The 25,660-nt window shown below is 39.5% G+C and overlaps 1 protein-coding gene across 3 annotated transcripts in view; it reads right to left on the reverse strand.

Annotated features, from left to right (window-relative positions):
* The window catches only part of erbb4b (erb-b2 receptor tyrosine kinase 4b), a 305,088-nt gene extending 287,137 nt beyond the window's left edge, over positions 1-17,951 (reverse strand). For 2 of the 3 annotated variants that reach the window (XM_040027858.1, XM_040027856.1), the window contains exon 1: positions 17,528-17,951. In XM_040027858.1, coding sequence (XP_039883792.1) covers positions 17,528-17,606 — 79 coding nt within the window. In that variant the 5' untranslated portion in view covers positions 17,607-17,951. The remainder of the gene's footprint in view (positions 1-17,527) is intronic. The other variant, XM_040027857.1, reaches the window with a different exon arrangement.
* Between the last annotated feature and the right edge of the window lie 7,709 nt (positions 17,952-25,660).

The following is a 25,660-nucleotide window of genomic DNA, read 5'->3' on the forward strand; positions in this document are numbered from 1 at the left end:
ATGTGCAGTTGAATAATGAACAAATAAATAAATAAATGCAACTGGATAAAGAGGAAGAACTTTGGAAACCCTGCGCCTTGCTAAACATTGCCCAGGTTATGTTGGGTGCATTTTGTTGCAGGCCATGTGAAAGTAACACATTCACCTGTCATGTGAAATTCATTACATTAGCTACAGTACTCCCATACAACCAAATGCGCACACAACATACATCAGCAGGCAGATACTGTATCACGCTCCAAAAAGAGACAACGGCATGAAATCGCGTTCTGCACAGATTATTCCAGATGTCCCGTTTTGCACAAAACACGTGTAGTCTCACAAATTATTGTACTGTATGAGCAATTCCAGCTCAGAGATGGGAGCAAACGTTCACTACTGACATAATCGAATGGAAACATGCAGCAAGGCATCTTCTTTGCCCACCGACTCGTCGGCACTACAGTTTCACACGTTACACAAATAAGCTCTGCAAACCATCTTAAATAGAGCAATTTTGCATCCAGAAATCAGATAAAGGCATTCAGCTTAAGTTAAAAAGTTCTCAGGATTTCTAATTCTTTAAGAATCCAGAAATATAAATATTTCCTGTAATTTATTTAACAATCTATCAGAGATGTGAAGTTTTGTTGTTGCTGTTGCAGTCTTTTTTTTGTTTTTTGTCTTTGTGTGTTTATAGTCTTATATCATTGGAACAGGTAGTTCACACAAATCAACTACAGAGGCCTAGAAGTTGTGTTGTCTATGAATTTCTGGCATAAAGAGCATTAGTTGATGGACAGTAATAGGATACGGCTCATCACTTCACCTTACCTTATTCTTACTTCTCCATGACTTTGTTGATTAAAAGCAAACACTTCTATGACATCTACAGTATGCACATATCATACACCTCCAGTAGACATATGAAGTTGCCTTCTGTGGCCTCTGTGGCTCTGGCCAACAGTAGTGTTTTTGCTCAGTAGATAAAATATAAACGAGACAGAACTGAGCTTGTCAGCAGTGCAGCATGCCCTCAAATCATCTCCGACCACAGCCGTCACCAGCTAAACCATCTCCAGACTAAAGTAAGAGTCATTGCATTTAAAAATAAATGTATAATTTCTTTTTCAAATTTCCAGAGCCATCTTTAACCTCAACCTGATCTTTTATGTAAGCGGGGCTGAAAATTTAAAGGGAAAAAAAATGTACAAATATAATTTAATTGGGATATATGTTATTGGGATAAGACAAAATTCTTTCAGGAGAACACTTAGTTGGAAAGACTACAGAGACATTAAACAACATTTAGTATGGGTCAGTTTAAGTTGTTCACACTTAATTAAAAAGACTTTATCCTGAAGAAGGCAAGTTGGCCTAACCTGCATTCAAAGTGACAGAGAGACTTGGCTGTATTCAGTTGCTTGTGAGTAATCAATATTAATCACTGGAAGGAGGGGAAAAAAAGAAGATAGGAGATAGACTGAGACCTCCCTCCACCCACTATAAACAGCCTGTGGTCCCTTTTCATCCCCATCAAACTGAACTGTGAGAAGCTAAAGCAAAATGAGCAATTACTAGTGTTGTCAGACCAGTAAAAGAATTTGCCATGTATTTCTTCAGCATATTGATTACATGTTTGACTTTTTTTTTCTCTTAAAAATAATTAAAAATGATTATAATTAGACAGGGAGAGAGATATTATTATTAAAAATGCCTTCTCAACAACGATAACACGAAGAGGAGAGGAAAGAAGACTGTAGCTTGACACAGAGCAGCCAGGGGATCCCATGCCAATCGGAGCATGGCCTTTTAGCCGAGCACTCTGTCAGAGATGCCAGTTTGACGGACGATGCCCGCCCAACTGACATTTCTCCAGGGTAGGAAAGAGGGGACAATACCAATTGTTAAAGAGAAAGAGGGTAAAAAGCACAGAAAAGCACCTATAAGCATAAAAGGGTGAGGGTAAGATGGTTATTTTGGAGTCAATTTTGTGTTATTTCCCAGGTGTGAAGTGCACCAAAATGCCCTACTCATGTTTAAGTACCACCATTTTGCTTGAAATTGTCTTGACGAGTATAGATGTGTGCAAAACTCGGCGTGTTTGAGCGCACTCAAGTATAAAAAATGCACTCACACTCATGTACATTTTTTAGAATATTCTTTACAATATTCTTTAAACATAAAACCTCAGTCTGTACTATATGGAGATTTCATAAAGTGAAGTGTATTAAATTGTATTAATAGCACAACTACGGTTCTGGTCAGGATGCTGTAAAATGTCATTAAATTGATTGAAAATCAATGTATAAATGCTTTTTAACATCAAATCAAATATCAAATATTCCTTCTAAATTTAAAACCAGCAACACACTTAAAAAAAGTTTTGTTTTGACAACATTTTTGTCGTTTTAGATCATCATACACCCTCAAAATGATAATCCTTACAGAAAAATAAAGAAATTAGCAGCCTTTTTAAAAAGCTAATAGGATCACTGAGCAACAAGTCAGGGACTTGAATAAGTATCAAACTGACATTTATTTATTCTGATTCATAAATATCTATAAATAAGCATACCATATGGACAACTTTAAAACTATAATTAGTTTTAATTTTTAACTACTAAAAATAAATAACATTAAAAAAAAACAAGGTTAAGAAATACCATCACCTTCTCTCAGACCAAGCTTGTTTCAAACTGTGGGAAACTCCCCTGAGGTCTTAAAAATCCCCTTTGCCCCAATATTTCGATTACGATGGTCCTTCAGACTAACAGGAGAGAGATCATCTGGTAATGATTCATCTGTGACGGTACTGAGATACATTAGTGGCATAGGCAACTTGCATTAATGGTGAAGGCAGCATTGATTCTGAGATCATGACCATCAAAAATATTCCTTCACTGGCCACCATTGGCCAAAAGCGAGACATTAATATTCCCAGTTTTACAGCTTTTAATGCATTTTTTTTTACAGTCTGGTACAAAACAAGGTTTTTGGCCACTATAAAGTTTATTCTTCATAACAACTCTGGAAGGGTTAGGGTTATTTTTACTTCTCATTCATGTATTTTTAAAAAAGAAATCATCCAGTTAGTTAATTAAAACGCTGGCGCCCACATTCAAATATGGTAATACTACTGTTTGATACTATCTACGTGTGAAATTGGCCTGCAATGTAGAGCTGTCACACACTGAAAACATTTGGCACACTATGAAACAAATCATCAATAAGCAGGTTAGATCCTTTATCACGCAAAATGGTAAAAACAATTTGCTGTCAGTTCCAAGGTTTTTACAAATTGTTGTCAGAATAAGCAGCAACGCAACAACGGACACAACTTTTGCAAAAACACAACTGTTTTGGAGATGAAGGTTCTATTTCAGTGATAAATAGATTTATTACTGTACAAAAAGAGTGCGTTTAGCTCACATTACAGTTCTCATTCTTCCATTATCGTTTTTTTGGTAATTTCTGGCATCCTGGCTGAATTCACTTCATCATACCTGCAAGGTTGTTAAACAAACAAGAGTGGGGATCAGAGGTGAGGGGAGAGGGAGGTAGCGCTTGTTTATTGGCTCGTAGCTCATTAGCATCACACCCATTAGCGTCCTGCCAGTTTCACTGCCCCATCTCCTTCATTCAATCCTCTCAGAAAGACTGGCTGTCAGAGCAGAGAGGAGGCCAACATGCCCCACAGAACAAATACCCCTACTGCCAATTTTTCCTGTCTTTATTTATCTATGTGCTGGCCCTGTCTGATGAATAAAGGACAGGTTAACAGACAGATGAGAGAAGTATTTTGGCAAGACGCAGAACACTGTTGGGAATTGCAAACAGCTTTTGTTTAAACTTGAGTTTCTTTATAAAGCAGTTTAAAATGTTTTCTTAGACTGATAGAACTATTCATTCAAATTAAAATTCCATATTTTTAGTTATTAAGTTCTAATTTATTATTTTTGGCACATCATCAAAACCAACACCACTGGTTTGTAATTACTTGTGAATTTAGACTGTGGTTAGAATATTCACCATTGTTCAGTTTTGATACTTAAGCAGTGGGAATGAGAAGCAGTCAAGGTAGGAAGGGAGCTCTATATACCAACCAGTCACTGTTTTTAAGGTATATCTGTTTAATGCAAATATTGTAGCTAATCTGCTAATAGCATGGCAACAAGTGTATTTCACATTTCTTCCCCATCAAAATGGGGAAAATATGTGATTATTTAAATGACTTTGAAAATGACATGGTTGTTGGTGCAAGAGGGAATTGTCTGAGTTTTAAAAGAAGGGTCTACTGGGATTTTCCCATACAGTAATCTCTAGGGTTGAGAGAGAATGGTCCAAAAAAGAGCATTCTCTGAGTGAACACGTTTAGTTTGAAACTGATGGGGTACAGCAGCAGAAGACCACGGTGGGTATCAGGCCTCTCAGTTAAAAAAAGGAAACTGAGGCTACAGCCTCACATGAATTGGACTATAGATTGGTAAAGCATAGTCTGATATGATGAGTCTCACTTGTTGCTATGACATTTGGATCGTAGGGTCAATCTTTGGAGTAAACAACATGGATCCATCCAGCTGAAAAAGATCAGGCAGGTGGGAGTGGTATAATGGTGTGGGCCGTGTGATATATTCTTGGCTGACCAGTTGAGCGTCATTTAAATGCCACAGCCTTCCTGAGTACTGTTGATCATATTGATACCTTTATGATCACAGTGTACTCATCTTCTGATGGTTGCTACCAACAGGATAACGTGCCATGTTCCACAGCTCAAATGATCTCAAACTGGTTTCCTAAATATGACAATGAGTTTACTTTACATAACTGGCCCATACAGCCACCAGATTTCAATCCAATAGAGCACCTTTGGGATGTATTTTAACGGGAGATTCACATCATAAATGTGCAGTCGACAAATCTGCAGCAACTTTGTAATGCCGTCGTGTCCAACAGACCAGAATCTCACAACAATGTTTCCAGTACCTTGCTGAATCTATGCCATGAAGAATTAAAGCAGCTCTGAAAGCAAAATGGGATCCAATTTGTACTTAAAAGATGTACCTAACAAAGTGTTGTAGGGAGTGTAATGGTGCAGTATAACAGCAGGAGGTACGAATTTTAAAGATTTTAAGGAAACAAGAAGAACAAGGTCTGGTAGTTCTTTTGGGCATTCGTTATTACTTTCAGATGGGCTTAACAACAAGAGCTTTGTGCTTGCTCCAGTTACAGTAAGCAATTTAGGGAAATGCTAAGGCAAATGGTTGGTCGAAAATCTGAAAAATTCTATGGCTGCCCTGCTTCTCATATTCTGTCTAAGTTTTGGGGTCAAAACATACATGCGTTTTATGTGGGTATAATACACGGCTGGTGTTTGTAACTGTGTTTAGACACATCCATGTGTCATCTACTGTCATCAAGCATTCATCACTCTGCACTTCCCTGTTAGTGTGGTGATAGTCTAGGAATTGTTCCCAGCAGAAGGTGATGCCAAGGGAATAATGGTAAGAAACAGGCGTTGGTATGGAAGACTGGCTACTGCCTCTTGTTTTCCTACAAGAGGCTGAAAACATCTCTTACACCAGATGACTATCAAGAACAACCAGACCAATACATGTGACAAATATGCTTCGTAGGCTATGTATTTATATGCCTCATCAAGTCGTGTATGAGGATGACTGTAAACTATTTTTAGTAGTTTTGAAAACAGGGGACTCTAGTTGGGACTCCACTCCATTATGTTATTAAAATTTTAACTTCTCTGCTACTGACACAACCTGCCTCACTCTAACTTCGTCTTTAAACATCTGGCCCTCGCTCGGATAGTAGTGTGTGTACTGTGTGTGTACTGTGTGTGTGTGTGTGTGTGTGTGTGTGTGTGTGTGTGTGTGTGTGTGTGTGTGTGTGTGTGTGTGTGTGTGTGTGTACGGGTTTTGGTTGGCATAAGGCAGAAAGTCAGGCCAGCCTGTCAGGCCCCCGAGGGCCCTCGTTGTTTGAGTCTCCATTAGGCTGATGAGGTTTGGCAGCTGAAGTTGCTGGAGTTAGTGCTGTGCTTCAACCCTCCTCATAGCTAGGCCTAATTAAACCTAGACCTCAGCCCTAATTTAAAGATAATTAGCTGTAGGGGTTAGCTACCACCACCACAGGGTGAGATGAGCCTCATGTAATATGTGTAATAATGCGTGCTAAATGTTTTTTTTGGTGGTTTTAGTCAGTGACAGACCAGTTGAATGAAAGGCACTTACCATATGTAATTTGGCGGATGGTTTTACCCAAAGCGGTTTACAGTAACACGAGTGCAGACAAGTTTCCACTCTGGTAAATATTGTGTCACTCTGAAACATAATGGATTATCACATTATAGTGAGAATGTGTGTGTTTGTGACATACAAACAAACGAAGTGGCAAGACTGCATTTTTGTAGGTGCTGCACAATAAACTGTCTGACCCTTGGGATCGGCCCTATGTTTTCCCATTAAGCCATACTGACAGTTTGACATTTCCCAGGGTAGAGGGCTCTGATTCAGGTATGTTTTATTCATCCTATTGACTTCACATTGCTGCCAAGCCAAACAGAGAGCAAAAGCCTGAAGTGTGGTAGGCGGCAGTGAGAAGGAGAGCAGAAGATACCTGTTGTTGTTGTGTTTGCTGCTCAGATAGCCAGGCAGTCTGAGACTCGGAGACAGCTGGGTGACACATACACAATACACTCATCACAATGCAGACAGAGATTGGGAGATATTGCAAACACTGAGTGGATAAAACTGCCTATTTACTGAGAAGACTTGAGGCAGACAGGTGAAAATGTGGGATTACATGCTTCAAGAAGGTTTGTATGCTTTTCTGTACTCTACCTCCAAAAAGCTACATAAAACCAAACTTAGATAAATTTGACTTGTTAACTTCTACTTCGACTTGTCAGCCTACTGGTTGTTTATCTCCATTAAGTTGTAGAATTCTGTTGCCTGCGCTGTGAAGAACATCTAATTTACGCCAACTCAGACCTGACAATGGACTTTTATTCGCTTGCATTCCAGGTATAAGCATTAATTCTAGATTTATGTTTGCCTGAGTTTTTCCTGCTTTTTGCCAATTAATAAATAAAATATATCTGCAAAAAACTGTTTTGTTTTGTTTTTAGCTAACAGAATGAAATGTTCTTTAACAGGGTAGTTTTGTTCCAGCACATATTATACATGGAATATCATTAGGGGCCCTGAAACCAGTTTTAGTTAATTAATACAACTGGTGTTGGTTAATATGTTGTCTGGGGTCTACAGAGTACCTTTTGGTTGCTTAATAAATCTGGCAGATGGCTGGGATATCCCATCTTCACCTGTGATTTCAGTAGTGAAAAGCATCTTACTCATAATTACTGCTTTCTTTTGAATCTTTCTACCCATTTAAATCTTTATTAAGTAAATATATTGTCTTTACAAACGTATTTCTGTCTTTTTCTAATACATAGAACAATTATGAGAATGTCCCATGGAATTCTGATATAATTGTGGCAATTTTCTCAAAAACAACAGCAATAATTTTCCTCAGAGACATGTGAGAATTTGACCCCAAGATCAGTTTTGGATTTATAACGACAACATTCGTTCTGAGTTTTCTTGTCTGTTTCTTTTTAATACATCGTGCAACTCACTGCCATCGTAAACACATGGGGCCATATTTGGATTTATTTTGCCTGGCTCCGTGCAGACAAGTGCTTCCCTCATCTTCATGCATGTCACGTGAGGCTGGGAGCTGGGTGCAACGGCGGGAGCCTACTCCAGGACAAAGCACTTGGGGCAGGGAGACACTGTGGGCCTTGTTCCCCCTTTGACGGCTTCATGTCAAGTGGGTGTTAGCTTGGTGGGACACCCAGACCCCCCTGGAGGGTAAAGCACTACACAGCCTGCCTCCAATTGAGGAAAGAGACACCGAGGGCTTATTGAAGATGCACTTATGATCCCGACATCGGTGACATCGCCTATGTCTGTTTCAATACACACAACAATAATAACAGCATATTTTTAAGTAAGGCTGTTTAAAAGACGAGAGGTTGAGGTTGAAGATGAGGAACAACCAAGACAGTTGATCTGAATATGTGAACCGTAGGTTCTTTTCGGCAGAGGCTTGGAAAATTCAAAAATTGTCTCTACATGCAGTACTGAGAGATAAAGGAATTGATTAACTAATTACATTTTATGTGTACACTCAGTTACAATCATATTATTCCATGTTACTTGAACCATACTGAAAAAGCCGCAAGGTGAATAAGGACAGGTGTACCGTGAAAAAGATTACTCACCCTAGTAACCGTAGCAAGCCATAGTGGTCAACAGTGTCGAGTGCTCTTTCCTTTCTTCATCGTCTACTTTCTCTGTCTGCCTTTTCCCCAGCATCTGGCTAAGTCTCACCAGTGTCCTTGCTAATGCCCTCGGGTGAACCGGGCCATGTCAAACTCAAATACATCAATCACTTGGTGCTAGCCATGGGGAAAGAGAAGGGATGGATTGGCAGAAATGTAGGGATGAAAGCAAAGAAGAAGGACGGGGTGGTTAAGGTAATGTATAGCCACTAGTCAACCCTCTTTCACCTTATTTTTCTTCTCCTCCAACCTCCCTGTCTCCTTCCCTCTGCAGCAACTCCTACAAACTTTGGACTCAGCTGTCACACCACAAGAGGCCCTTTCAACTGATTCTCATCAAGCGGTTTGCAGACCTAAACACATGTTGGAGAAGAACAGAGCAGTGGCGAGGAGAGCAAAAGAAACAAAAGGACAGTCAAGGCCAGAAGAGAAAGCATTAGAAAAAGGAAAGAAGAAAAAGAGCAGTGTAAGAAGGGAGATGAGCAATGAAAGCAGGTCGACGAGAAGGAAATAAGATAGCAAAAGAACAGAAGCACAAAGAAAGAGGTGACAAAGCCATGGGAGAGCCTATCAGCAGGTGTGTGTGCGTGTGTGTGTGTGTGTGTCCTGCAGAATAAAGTGTCCACGTCAGAGCCTCGGTTTCCCCCCTGGGCAGTTTCTGATTAATTGTCCGTCCAGCTGCTGTGATAGCGACTACTTTAACCAAGACTCCCAAGACACTCACCCATGTCCCATCCTCCACAGAAAGACACCTCTACTCCTGTGTACCCAGCTTCCTGGCTGACCTTCTCTGACTAAAATTAGGATTTTTTTTCCTATTCTGATACCCCCCCCATTCGTTTTTTTCCTGTCTCTTTTTGGCTGCTACAAATAATCTTACATCAGCACCCCATTCACCTTGCCATCAGGGGATAATGTCTCTCTGTGGGAGAGGGGTTTTGGAACAAAGGCAGGGGGAGCTGAAAACCGCATGATATGCTGTGTGTTCCCCTCTGTGTGTTTACACATGCTCTGGTGACTGGCTGAGATAAAGCATCCCTGTCTCAGGTAAACAGTCTAGCACAGCAGGGTAAAATGGCAGGGTTGACTTTGGACCTGGCTTATACTTAGTCAGCACCTCTAGATATAAAGTACCATCCCACCCACCCACATTTAATCACACAACTGCACACACATAATTTCCATTTCAGTACATTTTCATTATGGTTCAAATTCAACAATTACGAATTCAAATCTGCTTTTCGACTCTATGAACAATAACTACCGTACTCAGCACTGTCCCCTTATTTTCCTCCCTCTTCTCCAGACTGCATAACCATAGCATCTAACCTGATGGCTATATAGCCAGCCCCCAAAAGCAGCCAAGGTCAATTGCCTTTCCTGCTCCTCTCATCTTGTGCTTTATGTACCTTCACATCCAGGGGAAAAGAGCTGCACTATTTCTGCTCTGCTGCAAGGTGACTGCTGCTTCATACGAGTGACAGCCACACAAACCAGGAATACCAAGAGTACCAATCATTTTGTTTAAGGTTTTCATATTTTGAAAATAAATCCAGAAAGTTTAATTCATATAAAATTGCAAAATGTTACATTTCAAGCAAAAAAAAAAAAAAAACACTTCTAGGTCACGGCTTCACTCTGCTGGTAAATGTTGGACTTGAATTTCTAAAAAACAATTTAATTAACAGAAGCTATACATGGAGCTACCTTTGACTTTGATATTATGGACCATAACTAACAATAATGAGAGTCGATCAATACTTTCAACTCCGTAATTACTCCACCAAGCAGTGACTTTCCACTATTTTCTGGTTCAAATCAGCATTCCACTGCAGACTCCTGAAGCCATTTTTATGAACTCAGGTAATCTTTTAATGTTAGCAGAATGACCCCAGCAGTCAGTTTTGTAGAGTGTAGTATATCAAAACATTTGTCCACAAATAGGATGGTATTTAGAAGGCATAAACACAAAAAAGATGATGATTAAAGTAAATGTATTGTCCTGACATGTTGGGAATTTAGATGATGAGACTAAAGGCTGAAAAAGATTTTTTTCCCCGATGATGAATCGGTAATGAAAATTGAGCCCTTTTTTTTTCTTTTTACATGCTTTATACTTCATTATCTTTGTCTCTGCCTGTTTGATTTTCTGGTTGATTCTTTACAGCAGTCATTGTTTTTCCTCATCTACAAGATGAATAATAAATATTTGCCTAATATTCAGACAGAAACTCCCAAGCCACAGTGTATATTGTGTGTGTGGTACCCATTTTTACATTTTTTTCCCCCTTTGGTATTGAATAGTAAGATCATCATTAATCCCGATTGTGTTGGATTATCGGCGGTATTATTTTTTACTCGCTGCATTTTTTTCCCCTGACGTTTGTGTGGTAAACTGCGGGAATTTTACAATAGGATTTCCATTTGTTGTATAAGTGATAGCGTGTTTGGTGCAACCATTTTTCATCCTCGCATAGATAAACTGTTTCCCGGTGAAGTCTGAATATCTCCCTTTCTTTCTCTCTCACTCTCGTTCCCAGATGTCTCCTTACAGCTGCCATGACTGACTGCAAACTCATTTATTACAGGTCACAAACACCAAGTGCTTCATTTAAAAGGACACCCCACCCCCAACTCGCGCACGAGTGAAAAATCGACCTGCAAGAATAGCATACAGGGCACACCGTTCCATTAACACCAAATGGAAGCCTGCAGGATTCAAAATATGGAAACGGGGTTCGAGTGGCGGGGTGCAAAACAGAAAAAAAATATGAGGGATAGTTTAGGGACATGTTTTAATCTGCTGCAGCGACCACAGTTAATGAGCACTAAGCACATAAAGTACGGGGCAGCATCATTACAGCTCCTATGACAAAATCTAAAATATTTATTGCATTGTGGGGTTTTGGCATGAAAATGATTGGGATCTCTTGCTATAAGTTTGCTGACAGAGTTATTAAAAGCGTAGTTTGTTTGATATCACTCTATTGTAAAGAGTCTTAACCGACATACCGCGTCCCATGTCTGCTACATATTTATTCAAGCACGCAAATCACCAAATCAAGATTTTGTTGGAAGCATGTGTTCTGCCGGCCATATCCGATATCACTCAGAGCCGTCTGTAATTACATTGTACATGCAGATTAGCTATGAATATTTTAGAAGGGGATTACTAAAAGAGGAAAGAGACAGAGACGCAGAGAGTCGAGAGAAATCAGCCCTTTAACACACACCCACATGCAGAACTGCATGAAAAGCTCGTTTGAAGGTGGAGCCAGTCTTTTATGCCCAAGTTGTCAGCCTATTATCATCCTTTCATATGTTTGCCACCATTATTAACTGTGAGCGGGAATAGAAAAATAACACAAAAAAGTGAGAATAAAACACATCACTCCAGCATGTCAGGCTGTCTCTTCAGAGTGGGGGGGGGGGAAGAAAAGCATGGCAGACCAAGTCTTATCATTGGACTCTCATTCTAAAACGTGGCAGTAATGAGTGTGTCTTAACAAAGATTAGCCATAATTTCCATTGTCATTTTAAGGCTCCCACATTATGTGGAGGCTTACAAAGCCACAGATGAAGGCAGAGGGTGGGCGGAGGAAGACGAACAAGCAGACACTGGAGCAGAGAGAGCGTCTCTGGAGCTTGGTTAGTCTGTCAGTCACCCTCTATCCCTTCAACCGTGCATCCACACGCGCACTGACAGACAAAGTCATAACACACACACATGTACGCACACACACACACACACAGTATATGTACGTTTCCCAAACCCTTTGTCGCCACATTTTGAAACCCTCAAGATGCGGTTGTCAAAAGGGTCGGCGCCTGACAGCCTCCTGCAGCCCTCCAGGAGGATGCAGAGGACAGACAGGCTTATTGTTAGAAGAGTAGCAGCAACAACAAAGCAGATCAAAAGTCTCACTGACTGACAGACATACATGGTGCGTTCAGACTCCCAACATCTACATTGTTTAGTGCACGCAGGGCTGAGGCTTTCAGGGGCCTGGATCCTGCACATTTGCCTTGTACATCAGAGTGATGGCCCAGGGTCAACGAGGTATCAGAACGTGGGTATGTGTGTAAGTGTGTAGGAGTTTGGGTGTGTGCCAATCTGCTACGCACATTGACACCAATCTGCACTGGTAACTTTATATTTATCCAATTAAAAATAATATTTAACGTTGAAAAAATAATGAAGTTATTTGATTGATAGCTACAAGAATATGGCTGATAGCGGAACAGATTTAGGCTGATACTCTTACTTTAGGCTTAATTAGGCCAAAAACACGTAAGTCTATTTTTCATATTTATATTCATATGATAGCAGACATGAACCTTGCACCACTAGCGATAAAGAGAAAGAAAATCTGTTAAGAAATTTTATTTTATTTTACTTTTATTTTTGCCTGACACATGTCCTCTTTTCTTGGACCACAACACACACAAAAAGTTGAATGGTAGCAACAGCACTGAGATTTTCTTTTCTTTCAGCAAGCTTGTTCTGGTTGCCCTAAAAGCATACGTGCCATCCTAATTAAGGTCCATCTGATTGATTTCCCCCAACTAAAATTCAGTCCCCCCATCTGTCTAAAATAGCTAGAGTACATTGTCAAAGATACCAAGCAGGGCCTCGCTCCTGCTTGTGTATACGCGTGTTTGCTGCACTACCTTGTTAATGAAGGACTTTGGTTGCTGTGTATTCAGCACTCAGGGCCATGTTACACGGAGGCAATCAGCCTTTCTATTTGCATGTCTTTCTCTCACTCCCTTTGCTTTCATTCTCTCTCCAACAAACACAAAAACTCAAAGCTTGCTCAATTTACAGAGAGGAAAAAAAGAGAAATCATAAAAGCATAGGAGCACAGACGGAATGAGTGATAAACATGAAACAAGCATTCTGTCTTCAAGAGTTAAGACACCTTTTCAGATCTAAAGTAATCTAAGAGCTTGAAAGTCATGTTTCAAACATAAAAGTTGCATTTTTTTTTATACAGATGTGCTATAAACAGCTGCCCAGATTAGGGGATGCACGTCCATGGGTGATGGCCTCTGATCTAATTATGACATCCCTCACTAAAGGGACATTTATTAGCTAAGCTGACAATGACACATGTCAAAATAGACGTGGATGTATGGTGCATTTGTAATGGAAGGTGATGAATGAAGGTGCATCGTTTGCAAAGGTCACAGAGGATGTGAGCCAATCATTTCTGCTGATGTAGATAGGAACCTGACTGGTTATAAGCCCAGCAAAAATCCAACACGATACCTTTACTTGTGTGTTCAGAAAAGAAAACTCTCAAAAAACATTTGGAAATTCAGTGCTAAGTAATCAATAGTGAACTAAGACATCCTGGTAGTAACTAAATGGTAAATGGTAAATGGTCTGTATTTGTATAGCGCTTTACTTGGTCCTAAGGACCCCAAAGCACTTTACACTATACACAATCATCCACCCATTCACACACACATTCACACACTGGTGATATTGTGTAATATTCTTTAATCAGTAGGCCAGTACACATAAATCTTAATGATTTCCTACAATACTACGATTGCACAAAGAGAAGATTCTTACTCTGGCTGGCTGGGGGTTTAAATAACACAACAAATCATTGTCTGTTTTTGTATTTTTATCATTAAAGAGAAAACACTGACTCACCAGAGAGAGATTAATCTAAAAGCTACATATATGTGCATCTAACGGTCCTTTTCTCAAATTCTAAAAATAGCTTATTTTCCGTATTTTTTTTTTTAAAATAATTTCAGCAACTTTTAAAAACAATACAGGAGGGTCTTGCATCAGGCTATAATAGCAGTAACTGAATTTACTTTATTGTGGAAAAGTGGCTTTATATTGCTCCCTATGTGTTACTCTGGCCAATAAAGAAAGGACAAAAGCAGAAATGTTTATGTTCTTTTCTTTTTCATTCTAATAAAATGCCTGGTGATGGTAGACGGTCAAAGCTTCTTTAATGGGTGACAGCAGATAGGACTATAAGCGTGGTCTGTGCCAAAGCCCAGCTATGTTGGCTCCTCAGTGTCATATCATTCTTTCATTATTCTTGATGCTGGACAAAAAGGAAAAATATACAATGAGGAGACATTTACAAGAAGTGCCAGGGTCTCCTGTAAAAGGTGCAGAAACTGGTTGAAAAAAAAAGAACTATCTTGTCTCCCTTTCTAGTAGGATCCCTGTCAGTGTCACCCTCAGACCTTAAATGTACTGTGACCACACACATCAGCTTACAAATAGGACAGTGCTGTCAGTTTCAACCCAATAAACAGTGAGTGCCACTGTAAGTTAAAGGTTGTAGTTGCATTCTGTTCAGCAAATTAGGAAAGAAGACGCCGCTCAAAGCCGTAAAACAGAAGGGATGTAGTTTATCCAGATTGCAGTGATTACACGCAAGTGAAAAAACTCCACGCACACGCAGACGCATTCAACAGATGATTTGAATGCACTCCTGCGCACAAAGTATATGAATATTCATAAACACAAACAGAGTTTTGGAATGTGGCCATATGGTTCAGAATTGCAAGCTGTATCAATTTCCAAACTTGTTCAGCTGTAGTGTGAAACTGCAGTCCAGTGAAGAGGAGTGTGCACAGTGGACTCACATGGGGGACATTCAGCATATTGCAGGCATGTACCCTGCTGTCATGAAGCATATAAGTCCAGTTTAGCACAGGATTTTCTTTAAGTGGGGTTTTTAACACTAAACAGAAGAAAATAAATGACATGAAGGTGATGAAAAGTTCATAAAATTTCAAAGCAAAGGATTCAACTGAGAATTTTATGCATATTTATGGATATTTGTATCTTGGGACATATTAAGATAGATGCCAACGTTAAGTGAGGGAACTCAAGAAAAAGAAACTTTGAGCATGAACGCGTGTGCATTTTCTTATTTTTCAACTGAACATAAGATAACCATAACACCCGCGAACTCCTGGCATCAGGACGCGCTCACATCCGCGCACGCACGCACGGGCGCGCGCACACACACACACACAAACACACATATTTGAGCATCCGTTTCTATTCTGTTTCGTTTTATGTTATTTTACTATTTTCCAATATTATTGAAATGATTTGGAGCTTCACTGTTGGTCGAAGCTTGTCTAGTCAGAAAAGACATTACGACTGTGATCTTCATACATAGGTGCGTCAGATAATGTATAACGAAATCCATATTTTTCTTTCCGGATGTTATTTAAAAAATTAATTTAAAAAAATGTAAATTTAACTTCGAAATATGCGCCTTGCTCGGACACGATTAAGATAACCCCTCAGGATAAAGTAATGTTATCAAAAACAATAAGTTGACTAAAATAAATGAGCAAAAATATATAACTGCTTTTATTTTGGAACAACAATATATTATGTTAGGAATATTATTTTGACGAGGTGCAGCACACGTGGTGAGTGTAAAGCAAAAAACAAAAACAAAAAAACAAAAATGTGGAAGCATCCCTCCATGCCCTGTCTCCTGAACTGCATTCAACATTTTAATTCAGTCACTGTCTCTCAGCTGTAAGGCTCTCACACACGAGGATTTATTAAAACACGGGTTAGAATTTTAGATCTGCCCTAATATGTGCGCATTATACATCACATTTAACGCAGTATGATGTTTAAATAATCGCGAGAGACGTGGTGCCAAAAGAACTTATATTGTTTGAAATTGGGTTTTTTGTTGTTGCTGTTATTTATTTATTTATTTATTTATTTATTTATTTATTTATTGTGGTGTTATACGCCTTAAGTCACATAAACATGACTCTAAGATATGCGGTGAAACTGTTTAACAGTCAGCATGAGGGGAAAAAACGACTGTGTGTGAATTACGATCTAAAGATGCTGTGTCAGTGCAGCCGATACTTGGATTTAGTCTAATTTTAGTCGTAGTCATCCCAAAATGTGATTATCAGTGGTGATGATGGTGGTTGATGAGGTGGTATTGCTTTTGTCTAACTAATCTCTCTCTCTCTCTCTCTCTCTCTCTCTCTCTCTCTCTCTCTCACACACACACACACACACACACACACACACACACACACACACACACACACACACACACACACACACACACACACACACAAACGAAGACGCACAGACACCGCTGAGTGCACCTATACCTCCCTGCGCGTAAAGAGCGCCCCTGCACTCTACAAACAGTACTGCTACTGTCAGAGCGAAAAGTCCCGTGCGCTGCAACGATGGTCGTCAATTTGTGCTCCACAGGATCCCCGAGGGCATTTACTATAAAACGATGAATAATCTAATTTGACTATAATCCGCTTTGTTTTTATCCCGATTAGAGAATGCACGTACATGTTCACCACTCTTATCATCGTTTGCACAGGTGAGAATTACACAGATCAACACAAACAACAAGCCAAAAAAGCCTAGTAATATAGAGAGCGTTCCCATAGCAGTCTCTGCAGGACTCAACGGTTTAAAGTAGTCTGAATCACCGGGTGACTACTTGCGGAGCCTCAAGCTGTTACCGTAAATACAACCCACTGTCCAACCAGCCAAATTCATCAAAAACAATAACCATGGGGTTGCGTCTTTTTACCATGACGACAGTTGTGATTATTGGGATAAATTAGTCAGAAGGGGAAGAAAGAGCAGAGATTGAAAGCAACTTTTGAAATAGTTATGCGTTAGACAGCCTGTCTATCCACAGGAGGGAAAACAGGAGCACAGTAGCCTGTTGTAAACCAAGGCTATAACTCCTCTGTGTTTGTCTAGCTATGTCCTGAGGACACGTGTGATGAACAACAAATGCTCTCATTTCTCTCCAAATTCAACAGTGCCGCTCTGCGCAAGAAGACGGAGCGACGCGCTCGCCTGGATCCTTTCGTCTTGTCAGATGTACTGCTACAACCTGCCATCTGCTCTGACCAACACCTGTGTCTCTGTGCAACTGTGATCTTTACGTCATCTCATTGGCCGTTGTTTAAGACGTTCTCCGGCGTTAGAATTCAGTGCTGGTGGTGAAACCGTATTAGCGGGTTTGATGTGATCTGTTAAGCTCCAATAGCCATATGCGCAACGAAGAACAGTAACAGAAAAGTATGCTCGGTGGGTAGTTGTGCTGCGCTCAGCGCGCACTAACCATCTCCGCGGACACACAGTTTTGCGCACTGGGGAGCATAGGGTTGGAATTCACTCACCTGATTGTGAAAAGCTGAACCCAAACAAGAGGCAAGTCAGAAGAAAGCCGAAGCAACACTGGGCAGTCGTTGGTTTCATTGTTGTGCTTAGCAAGTATCCCCTTTAAATTCACATGTCCAGCAGCGTATCCTTCCCTGAAACAGCCAGAAAGGATGGATCGTTTGGGTTTGACGCCTCTTGAGCGTGCGACTTTGGGGACTTTGGTTGCTTTTAAGTAAGTTTGCAGTTTGTCCGAGTGTCCTTTTCCTGTCCTCTCTGAGCCTTCGGGCTTAAAATTGTGGCTTACTTGACAGCAGAGACAGTCGAATAATAGTTTCCTACGCACGCTCTGAAAAGCTTGTCTAAACAGTGTAAAGCAGTACTCATGGCATTACTCCCCGACTTGGATACAGTATGCAGCTGCAGACTCGCATTTTTCGGACACACCTCCCAGTCCCCGAACTCCTCCTACACGCACTGCGATTGGCACAGGTACCCGACCATCATCCTTAACCCCGCCAGTTTAGACTTCATGCATTGTCCCATTGGTTACCACAAGATGCCAAAACCTCATGAATTTGTGCGTCGGCTCTGTTGCACCTGTCACACCGAACACAGCAGAGATCAATCCTGCCAGAAGGATTTATGGGTGTACTGAGTAAAATAAAACAGAATACCACTTACCAGTGGTGGATTCCCATGTGCTATGAAATATGTGATCCGGATAAGGTATATTTTTATCTTGTAAGATTTGATTCAATACTAAACCGTGAGAACGGTACATAAAATTGATGCTTAGAATGGAAATAGCATAGTTTCATCAGGTTTATTGTGAACTAAGTTCCCATTTTTCCTGTAGTCCCCCCCCCCAAAAAAAATAAATAAATAAAAAAAAATATTAATCTACTCTAATGCCACTTCATTTTATAAGGTTACCGCATAAGTATAATCAAGTAAATAAGGGCATGTATTCTTACAGCAAAATCATAAACCATTTGTTTCTTTGTTTTGTTTTTCTGCATCTTGAGACAAGATTTTCATTTTTCATCACTTATCAGGCTACATTACTCCTGAAGGCAATATATCTCCATATCCAAGAGAAACATTTCCCCACCAGGGGATGGTCTTGGTGTAAATGACACAAATAAAAGTCAAACAGAACGTTTAGATAGCGGTATTATTGTGCTCACTGAGCTATTTGTAAGAGTTTGAAACCAGTGACTTTGGAGTAGCGGGAAAATAACTTAAGATAATGGGGGTAAATGCAAAACAACATGACAAAAGGTTATTACTTTCACCAGCTGCTGACTACTTTTGCACTTTAAAAAGAGAGGTGAATGCCTCCTGGAGTTGCAATATGCCCACACATCTGGACAGAAAACATGCACTCTGACTGTCCCCCAACTCAAAGTTTTCTTGAAACATGCACACGCACTCAAATGTGATCACAAGTGCGGGCAAAGTCCGAAAAAGGCTTGAAATACTTGAGTGATGTTTGTCTCACAGAGTTGGTTCATCAGAAAGTCAAAGCAACATTGTTACAAAACACTTTTACCCATTTAGACTATATTTACCTGCATGAATGAATGGTTTATAATGGAGCTTAGACACATTTTATAACACCTTAAGTTGAAATGGAAAAGTCACTCAGATTATTAGATTGACTATATGGCACCACAACAGCAATATGTTGAGGGCTTTAAAAGACAGAAGTATGATATTAATGCTCTGTTTTTAGCTTTATTATGACTAGATGAGGCAGATTTTAATTGCATAAAAAGCATATCCACACAGTGAGCAATAATCTACCCCGGCCAATAAACATCAATCTTTTAGCTATAGTTCATCCAGGGCCTTTGCTCTCACGTTTACTGAGGTATTCCATTCACTGGCACTAACCCACAGATTCCGATACTTGAACACTGAGCTGAACTTTCTGATCCAAGTGTACAGTTTGGAAAATGGGATGCATACAGTTTCAGCTTTCACTTTCAAGAAAGTCAAAAGGCTCTGTTGTTTTCAGCTTGGCTGCAGAATGAATAGTGCACTGAACTGTGAGGGGCACTTCTTGAACCTCTGCTGCAGTGTTGACCCTTCACCAGTGGGGGGCAGTCCATTTCTCGCCACACAGGTCAGAGGTCCGGTGGCGTGGCGCGGTGGGTGGTGGGAGGTTCAAGCTGCCACCTACAGTTTCCTGACTCTGTCTTTGACACTGGCTTCCTATCACACAGAAGCTTTATTAAATATTCCAATGCAAAAATGAGCTTTTAATATTACTGACACTACAAATTTATTAAGAAATATTGAAAAATGAGATCTGGCAGCATGCTATGAGCAGAGGCTTCACTCTAAATATGCCCCAAATGGCTGACGTTTATCATTTTTAATACCAAAAATGCAATTTAGCAACGTTGTGTATTTTCATTATACATTATGCTTTAAGTGGCACCTTCTGACAGTATCAACCTAATGCTGTCAATTAGGTAATTTATTCCAGGGATTATGAGAGGGAATGAGATGAGGTTTCGTGTGTTCTTCTAGGCGTCCCCAAGTGCCTGCTGTACAGCTAATCTAATACATAACCCCCTGATTTGTTTAATGGATGAGACTTTGCTGCTGCAAGAGGCACGCCAATAAAAGCCAGGCCCTCCAGAGGCTATTGTGCCTCATAATGATGCCAGACACACAATGTGAGAGTTATGAAGCAATTTTTTATCATGCAGCACATTGTTTTGCTCTGTTGGTGCCATGCAAGTAAAGGCAATCTCTCCCTGCAGCATAGCACTTCTCCCCCACACTTAGATAAACCTTCAATATGATAAACTATCCGAGCAACATGTTGCAGAGATGAAGGAAGTTAATGACCGTAATACACGTCTGGAACTGATGATTAGGTAGTCATAGACAACTAAGACTTTTCATTATCTGTTTGTTAATTTTCAGGTAGATTTTATTCTGTTTATATATTGAAGGATGTCAGTTTTGCATACCAGTTCAACCCCATATCCCCTCAGACACCAGCTATTAAAATGAGAGGTTACACAGTGAGGTTATGAGGTTATAAGCTTCATTCCCTCCATTTTTATATATATCAAAATGTCTTTAAAACAATATGTTGAACGTGTGACTTCTACAAACACGTGAAACCAACTATTTACTAAATTGCTTACTTTTTGAGCAGCAGTTAAGTCATGTGCATCTATACAAAGGACCCTCGGATAGTAGCAGTCAAGGTCTTCTTTCATGCCTTTGATTGCTTCTATCTTTCCTCGACAATAAGGAAGAAAGAATATGAACAATAACCAAAAATAAAAAAGAAAAGAAAAACTTGAGTTTTCTTAGATGCCAGAGTTGCAAAAACTCAGAGGCATTTGTTACTGTCAAAACAAAATGGTTTGTTGAATATATAATATTGAAGTTGTCTAGGGAAGGCAACGGGAGAACCAAAAGACTATCACAACAACGTATTTCACACTTTTTTTTTTATCCACTGTGCTGAAAACTCAAATCAATATCAGCGTGGCTGCATATATTAATCTCAGGGAATACAGATAACTATGATTCAATAAAAATGTACATTTAGCACTCAAACGGGTCTTTTTGCCATTAATGCTGCTCGATCTAAAGCACATGTTTAGCTGTTTATTAATCATTTTGGATCAGATGTGGGTTTTGGACAGATGCTCATTCCATAATGACAAAGGACAAACAGCAGTAATGAGAATTTTCAAGTATAGATTGCCGCTGATTCTATCTATCAGCTGACAGCTCAGTCTGCAGGCTGTTCTCAAGTCATACAAGACAGTGGATAGATAAACAGAGATGACACATCATTTGTCATATTGACTGATAAAAATTCAATCAGCAGCCACCCCCACCTTCCTGTTCCTCTTTGTAATTATTCACTGTTAATGGACACTTTTTGGAAAAGTAACTTTGTTTTAAGCGTTCTAATTTTTAAATGGCTAAATTAAATATATGTTAATAACATGGTATTTGGTTTCTGTTAAGAAATTCAGACCTTTTTGCCCCCTTTTAAGTCATAAGACAGTGCTCATTTGCATTGCATAAAATGGTTTTTAGCAAGTCACAGTGCCAGAGCCAGTGTGGAAATGCCATAATCTGCTGCTCCTCTGGTCACTCGATGTGCTTAAAGCCAAGTCTGATGCCCCCTTTTAATACACAAACCAAGGCATTCGGTAAGAGATGAGTTATAACTTTTGCTTTCTTGTGATATTCCTCCATAGTTTCTTGCTTTTGTTGTGGTTTTCAGATGTTCAATCCACAGATCCATCTAACATCCTACTGTTTTCATTTATTAACTTTATCTTTTGGCATCAGATACCATGTAAATGGTGTCTTACTTAATTTCTATAATCCATATTAGTGCGTATGCCATGAAAGGTCACCCAGTTTACTATGATGCATCTATGCTATGCTATCCTAAATTAGGTTTGAATGCATAACAAGGTTAATATTCATGTGCAGACCAGGAAATCTTTGGCTACATGAAAGCCAACATACAACGCTCTGGACTAAATAGTCATGAGTGACTCAGATAACTCGTGCTGGTGTGAATCATATCAGAAATTCAGCTTATTATAAACTATATGCTACTGGAGCAAGTGCAAACAACATTAAGGCTGGCAGTGTTTTTACACAGAGTGGTATTAATTACCTCAAAAATAATTTTATATGCTGGTGACTGATCATCCTGTCATCAGACGCCACAAGGAAGTGATTAACTTCCCTCCGCGTAACATGGCATTACATTTGTTGCATTGGTTCAGGCATGAAATCCGGATGCAGTAACATTCCATCATACATGTCACTTTAACTTGGGTGTTTTTAAATATGAGGATTTTTCAGACAGCTTGCTTGCTGCATATTGATTATTCCACTGTCAATATTATGTGCAATTTCTGTACATCTGCAAGTAGACTTTCACAGAAAATTCAAACTGAAGGATTGCTTAAAGATTCACTCAGATTTTCACGGCATGGCCGCTATCACAGTAATTCCTACTTTTAAGACAGATGAGCCAGTCTTGAGTCAGTCAGTGTAAAAATTACACTAAAGCTAAAAAATGACAACCTGGCTGCATCCATGGAAGAGAAATTCCTCCGTGTTTACATCAGTGTTGTAGTCTAGCCAAGCATAAATCATAAAAAGTCCCTATTTTCCACTGTAATTTATTCATAGTCACTATGTTGAGAAAGAAGAAGCATCAGGGATTATTTGGTTTTAAGAAGACTTGTCTGTCTCTCCCTATATACATATGTGTGTATATGTATACATGTACTATAAAACATGTAAATACCCACAGCAATACAGATAGCCCTCTGAGTACACGTGTCGTACATTCAGCGCCATTTCCTTTGACATTTCTCCTATCATCAGACTCATATGGTGGCTAAAGAATCATCTGAAACTCTGACTGGCTCTGCATGTGCCTGACTCTGTGAGCAATAAGCAGTGTTAGCACATTACACACACATGATTACGTGGCCATTTCCTCAGTGAATGAGTCTCATCAGAAGTCAGTGAAGAAGCCACTGAGTGTGTAATTGTTTCCCATTAGGGGAAATGTTGACTGCCATCGAGTCGCATCTCACTGCAGAGTTTGCTGACGAATGCTCACTGTCCACTGAGTGAAGCGGGTTAATTCTGCTGTGGGTTATGATGGAATTACTCCAAACTCCAAAACCATCAGATCAGTCCAAGGATGAGGGTGATGTGTTATATTGTGTTTTTTTTGCCCTGCAGGATAAGAGGTCAGATTCTTGTTGATTCACTTCAGTGACACCAGACTTTAAACATTATCAGTCATGTCGATGCCTGTAGCTCTAATGTCTCTGTAGTCCAGATGCAGTCTTTGCAATCTATCTATCTATCTCTCTCTCTCTCTCTCTCTCTCTCTCTCTATATATATATATATATATATATATATATATATATATATATATATATATATATGCAGTGTATTGTGTAATGCGTCCCCATCTTTATGTTCTTTTTTTTTTGTGCATCTTTACTTGGAAGGGGTTGAATGCATATATCTATTTGCATTTTCATACAGTTTAGGTTGTTTTCTTTTCTCCATCTGCAGTATCTCACACACATACAGGCGGGCACGCACACATACACACTGACTAGCCTGCACTGCAGCAATAAATAATTGTTGGCATGTGTCCTTGTGAAGGTGTTGTAAATTGGATAGCTTACATTGCACATTACAGGCCGGTCAAAAGTTCAAAAGTGACCAACCATGTCAGGTGAGACTTGAAGATGAGACAAAGAAAGGACTTTGCTCAGGTTATTAATGCTGCCCTTGATGAGCTTTGCTGCTGCACTCTTAGGCTGAATGTATGGAAGCCGTAATCATCCGTGGTTTGTTAGGTTCGCTTTATAATGCTGCCATCTACAGGGCAGAAATGGAAACGTCATCACCACTGCCTGATGTGACTACTGTAGTCCATATGAGTAGAAGGAAGGACAATAATTGATTCAGATAAACCCCAAATAACAAAAATAAGTAAAAAAAAAATACAGTGTTGTGTCTTGAGCACACTTCACTTCTTTGTATTTTGCTTAAAACAGCCTTGAATCTTAATTTCTGGAGATCACTCAAAGTTTTTCTTTGGACACTGACAGCTTTTTCACTTATTTTCAGTCCAATCCTTCTAGCTGAACATTTTCAGTGGAATGTTTTCTTTTTTACTTTGATTTTTATTAAGCCACATAACACCAACCTGTGAATTATTCAAGAACAAAAAAGGCACCTAACTCAAGGGATAAACTAGTTTTAGGCACTTTGCTGCTGGCAACCTGCTGCAAAAACACAGAGCTTGCCCCAGTTTCTGAACTTGAATTGATGAAAAATGTCAACGATATCACACTTTGAGAGACACGATACAGTGTTTTTACTGCAACAAGGTGATTCCCAAAAAACTATTAGCTAAAAATCTGCATGTCATGGTGTGCAGCACATCCTTAAAATAATTTGATGAAAGTAGACAAGTGGAGGACAAAACAGAGTGGCAGGCTTAAAAATCTATCTATAGCAGATGAGCATTACGTAAAAGTCATGTAATTAATAAGAAAAAAAATCAGTAAAAGTCTCTGGCCCAGATGATCAATGTACTGTTCACCAAAGACTCATCAGAAATGGCCACAGTAGGAGGGTGGCTGCCATTGAAAGCTGTTCTTAAGGAAAGGAAATAGAGAGAAAAGGCTGTGGTATGCCAAATTACACAAGAACTGGACTAAAAATCTGTGGCGATGTGTCTTAAGAAGTGATGAATCCGCATTTGAAATTTTTGCTTCAAATCATTGCAAATATGTATGGAAGAGGGATGAAAAGAGGCACAACAGTGAGTGTCTACAGCCATCTGTACAACACAGTAGGGGCTCTGTCATGATTTGTGGCTGCATTTCACCCAGTGGTGTCAGAGATGTTAATGAACACAGAAACCAAAATACCATCAGATTTGATCCATCGTGCAATACCATATGGAAAGTCATCTGATTGAAAACAGCTTAATTTTTAAGCATGACAATGATCCCAGACACACAGTAAAAACATATCTGTATAGAAAAACACTCAAAGGAACACAGTCAGTCATGGATTGGCCTCCCCAGAGCCCGGACCTCAGCATAATCGAAGCAGTGTGGGATCATCCTATTAGACAACTGAAAAAAAGGCAGCCAACATCCAAAGATGAGCTGTGAATCTCCTTCAAGAATCCTGGAGAACTATTCCTAAAAACTACTTAAAGAAATTACAAGAAACTTGCCTAAGAGTGTTCAGGCTGTGTTGAAGAATTAATGTGTTCATAACAAATATTGGGTTTCAAATTTGTGAGAACTGTACTGCATAAAGGCAAACTGTTTCTGTCTTAATATAGTATTTCCATTTAGTTTTGAGCATGTTTCAATGTCACATCTATAATTTCATATTTTTCTAAAAACATGAAAAAAATGAAGGATGTCTCAAGACAAATAGCCAACGAGAACAGACATTACCTGGATAAAGTGTTAGAAAATCGAATTTAAATCTAATGTAATCAAATTGGTATAATTGTTATTCTTAATTATTATGAGCTTTCTAGTTGTATTATTTCTAGTGAACTACTTCTTTTTTAGTTATGCAA

The sequence above is a fragment of the Simochromis diagramma genome, unplaced genomic scaffold (assembly GCF_900408965.1).
Source record: "Simochromis diagramma unplaced genomic scaffold, fSimDia1.1 OVJJ01000343.1, whole genome shotgun sequence".
NCBI lineage: Eukaryota > Metazoa > Chordata > Actinopteri > Cichliformes > Cichlidae > Simochromis > Simochromis diagramma.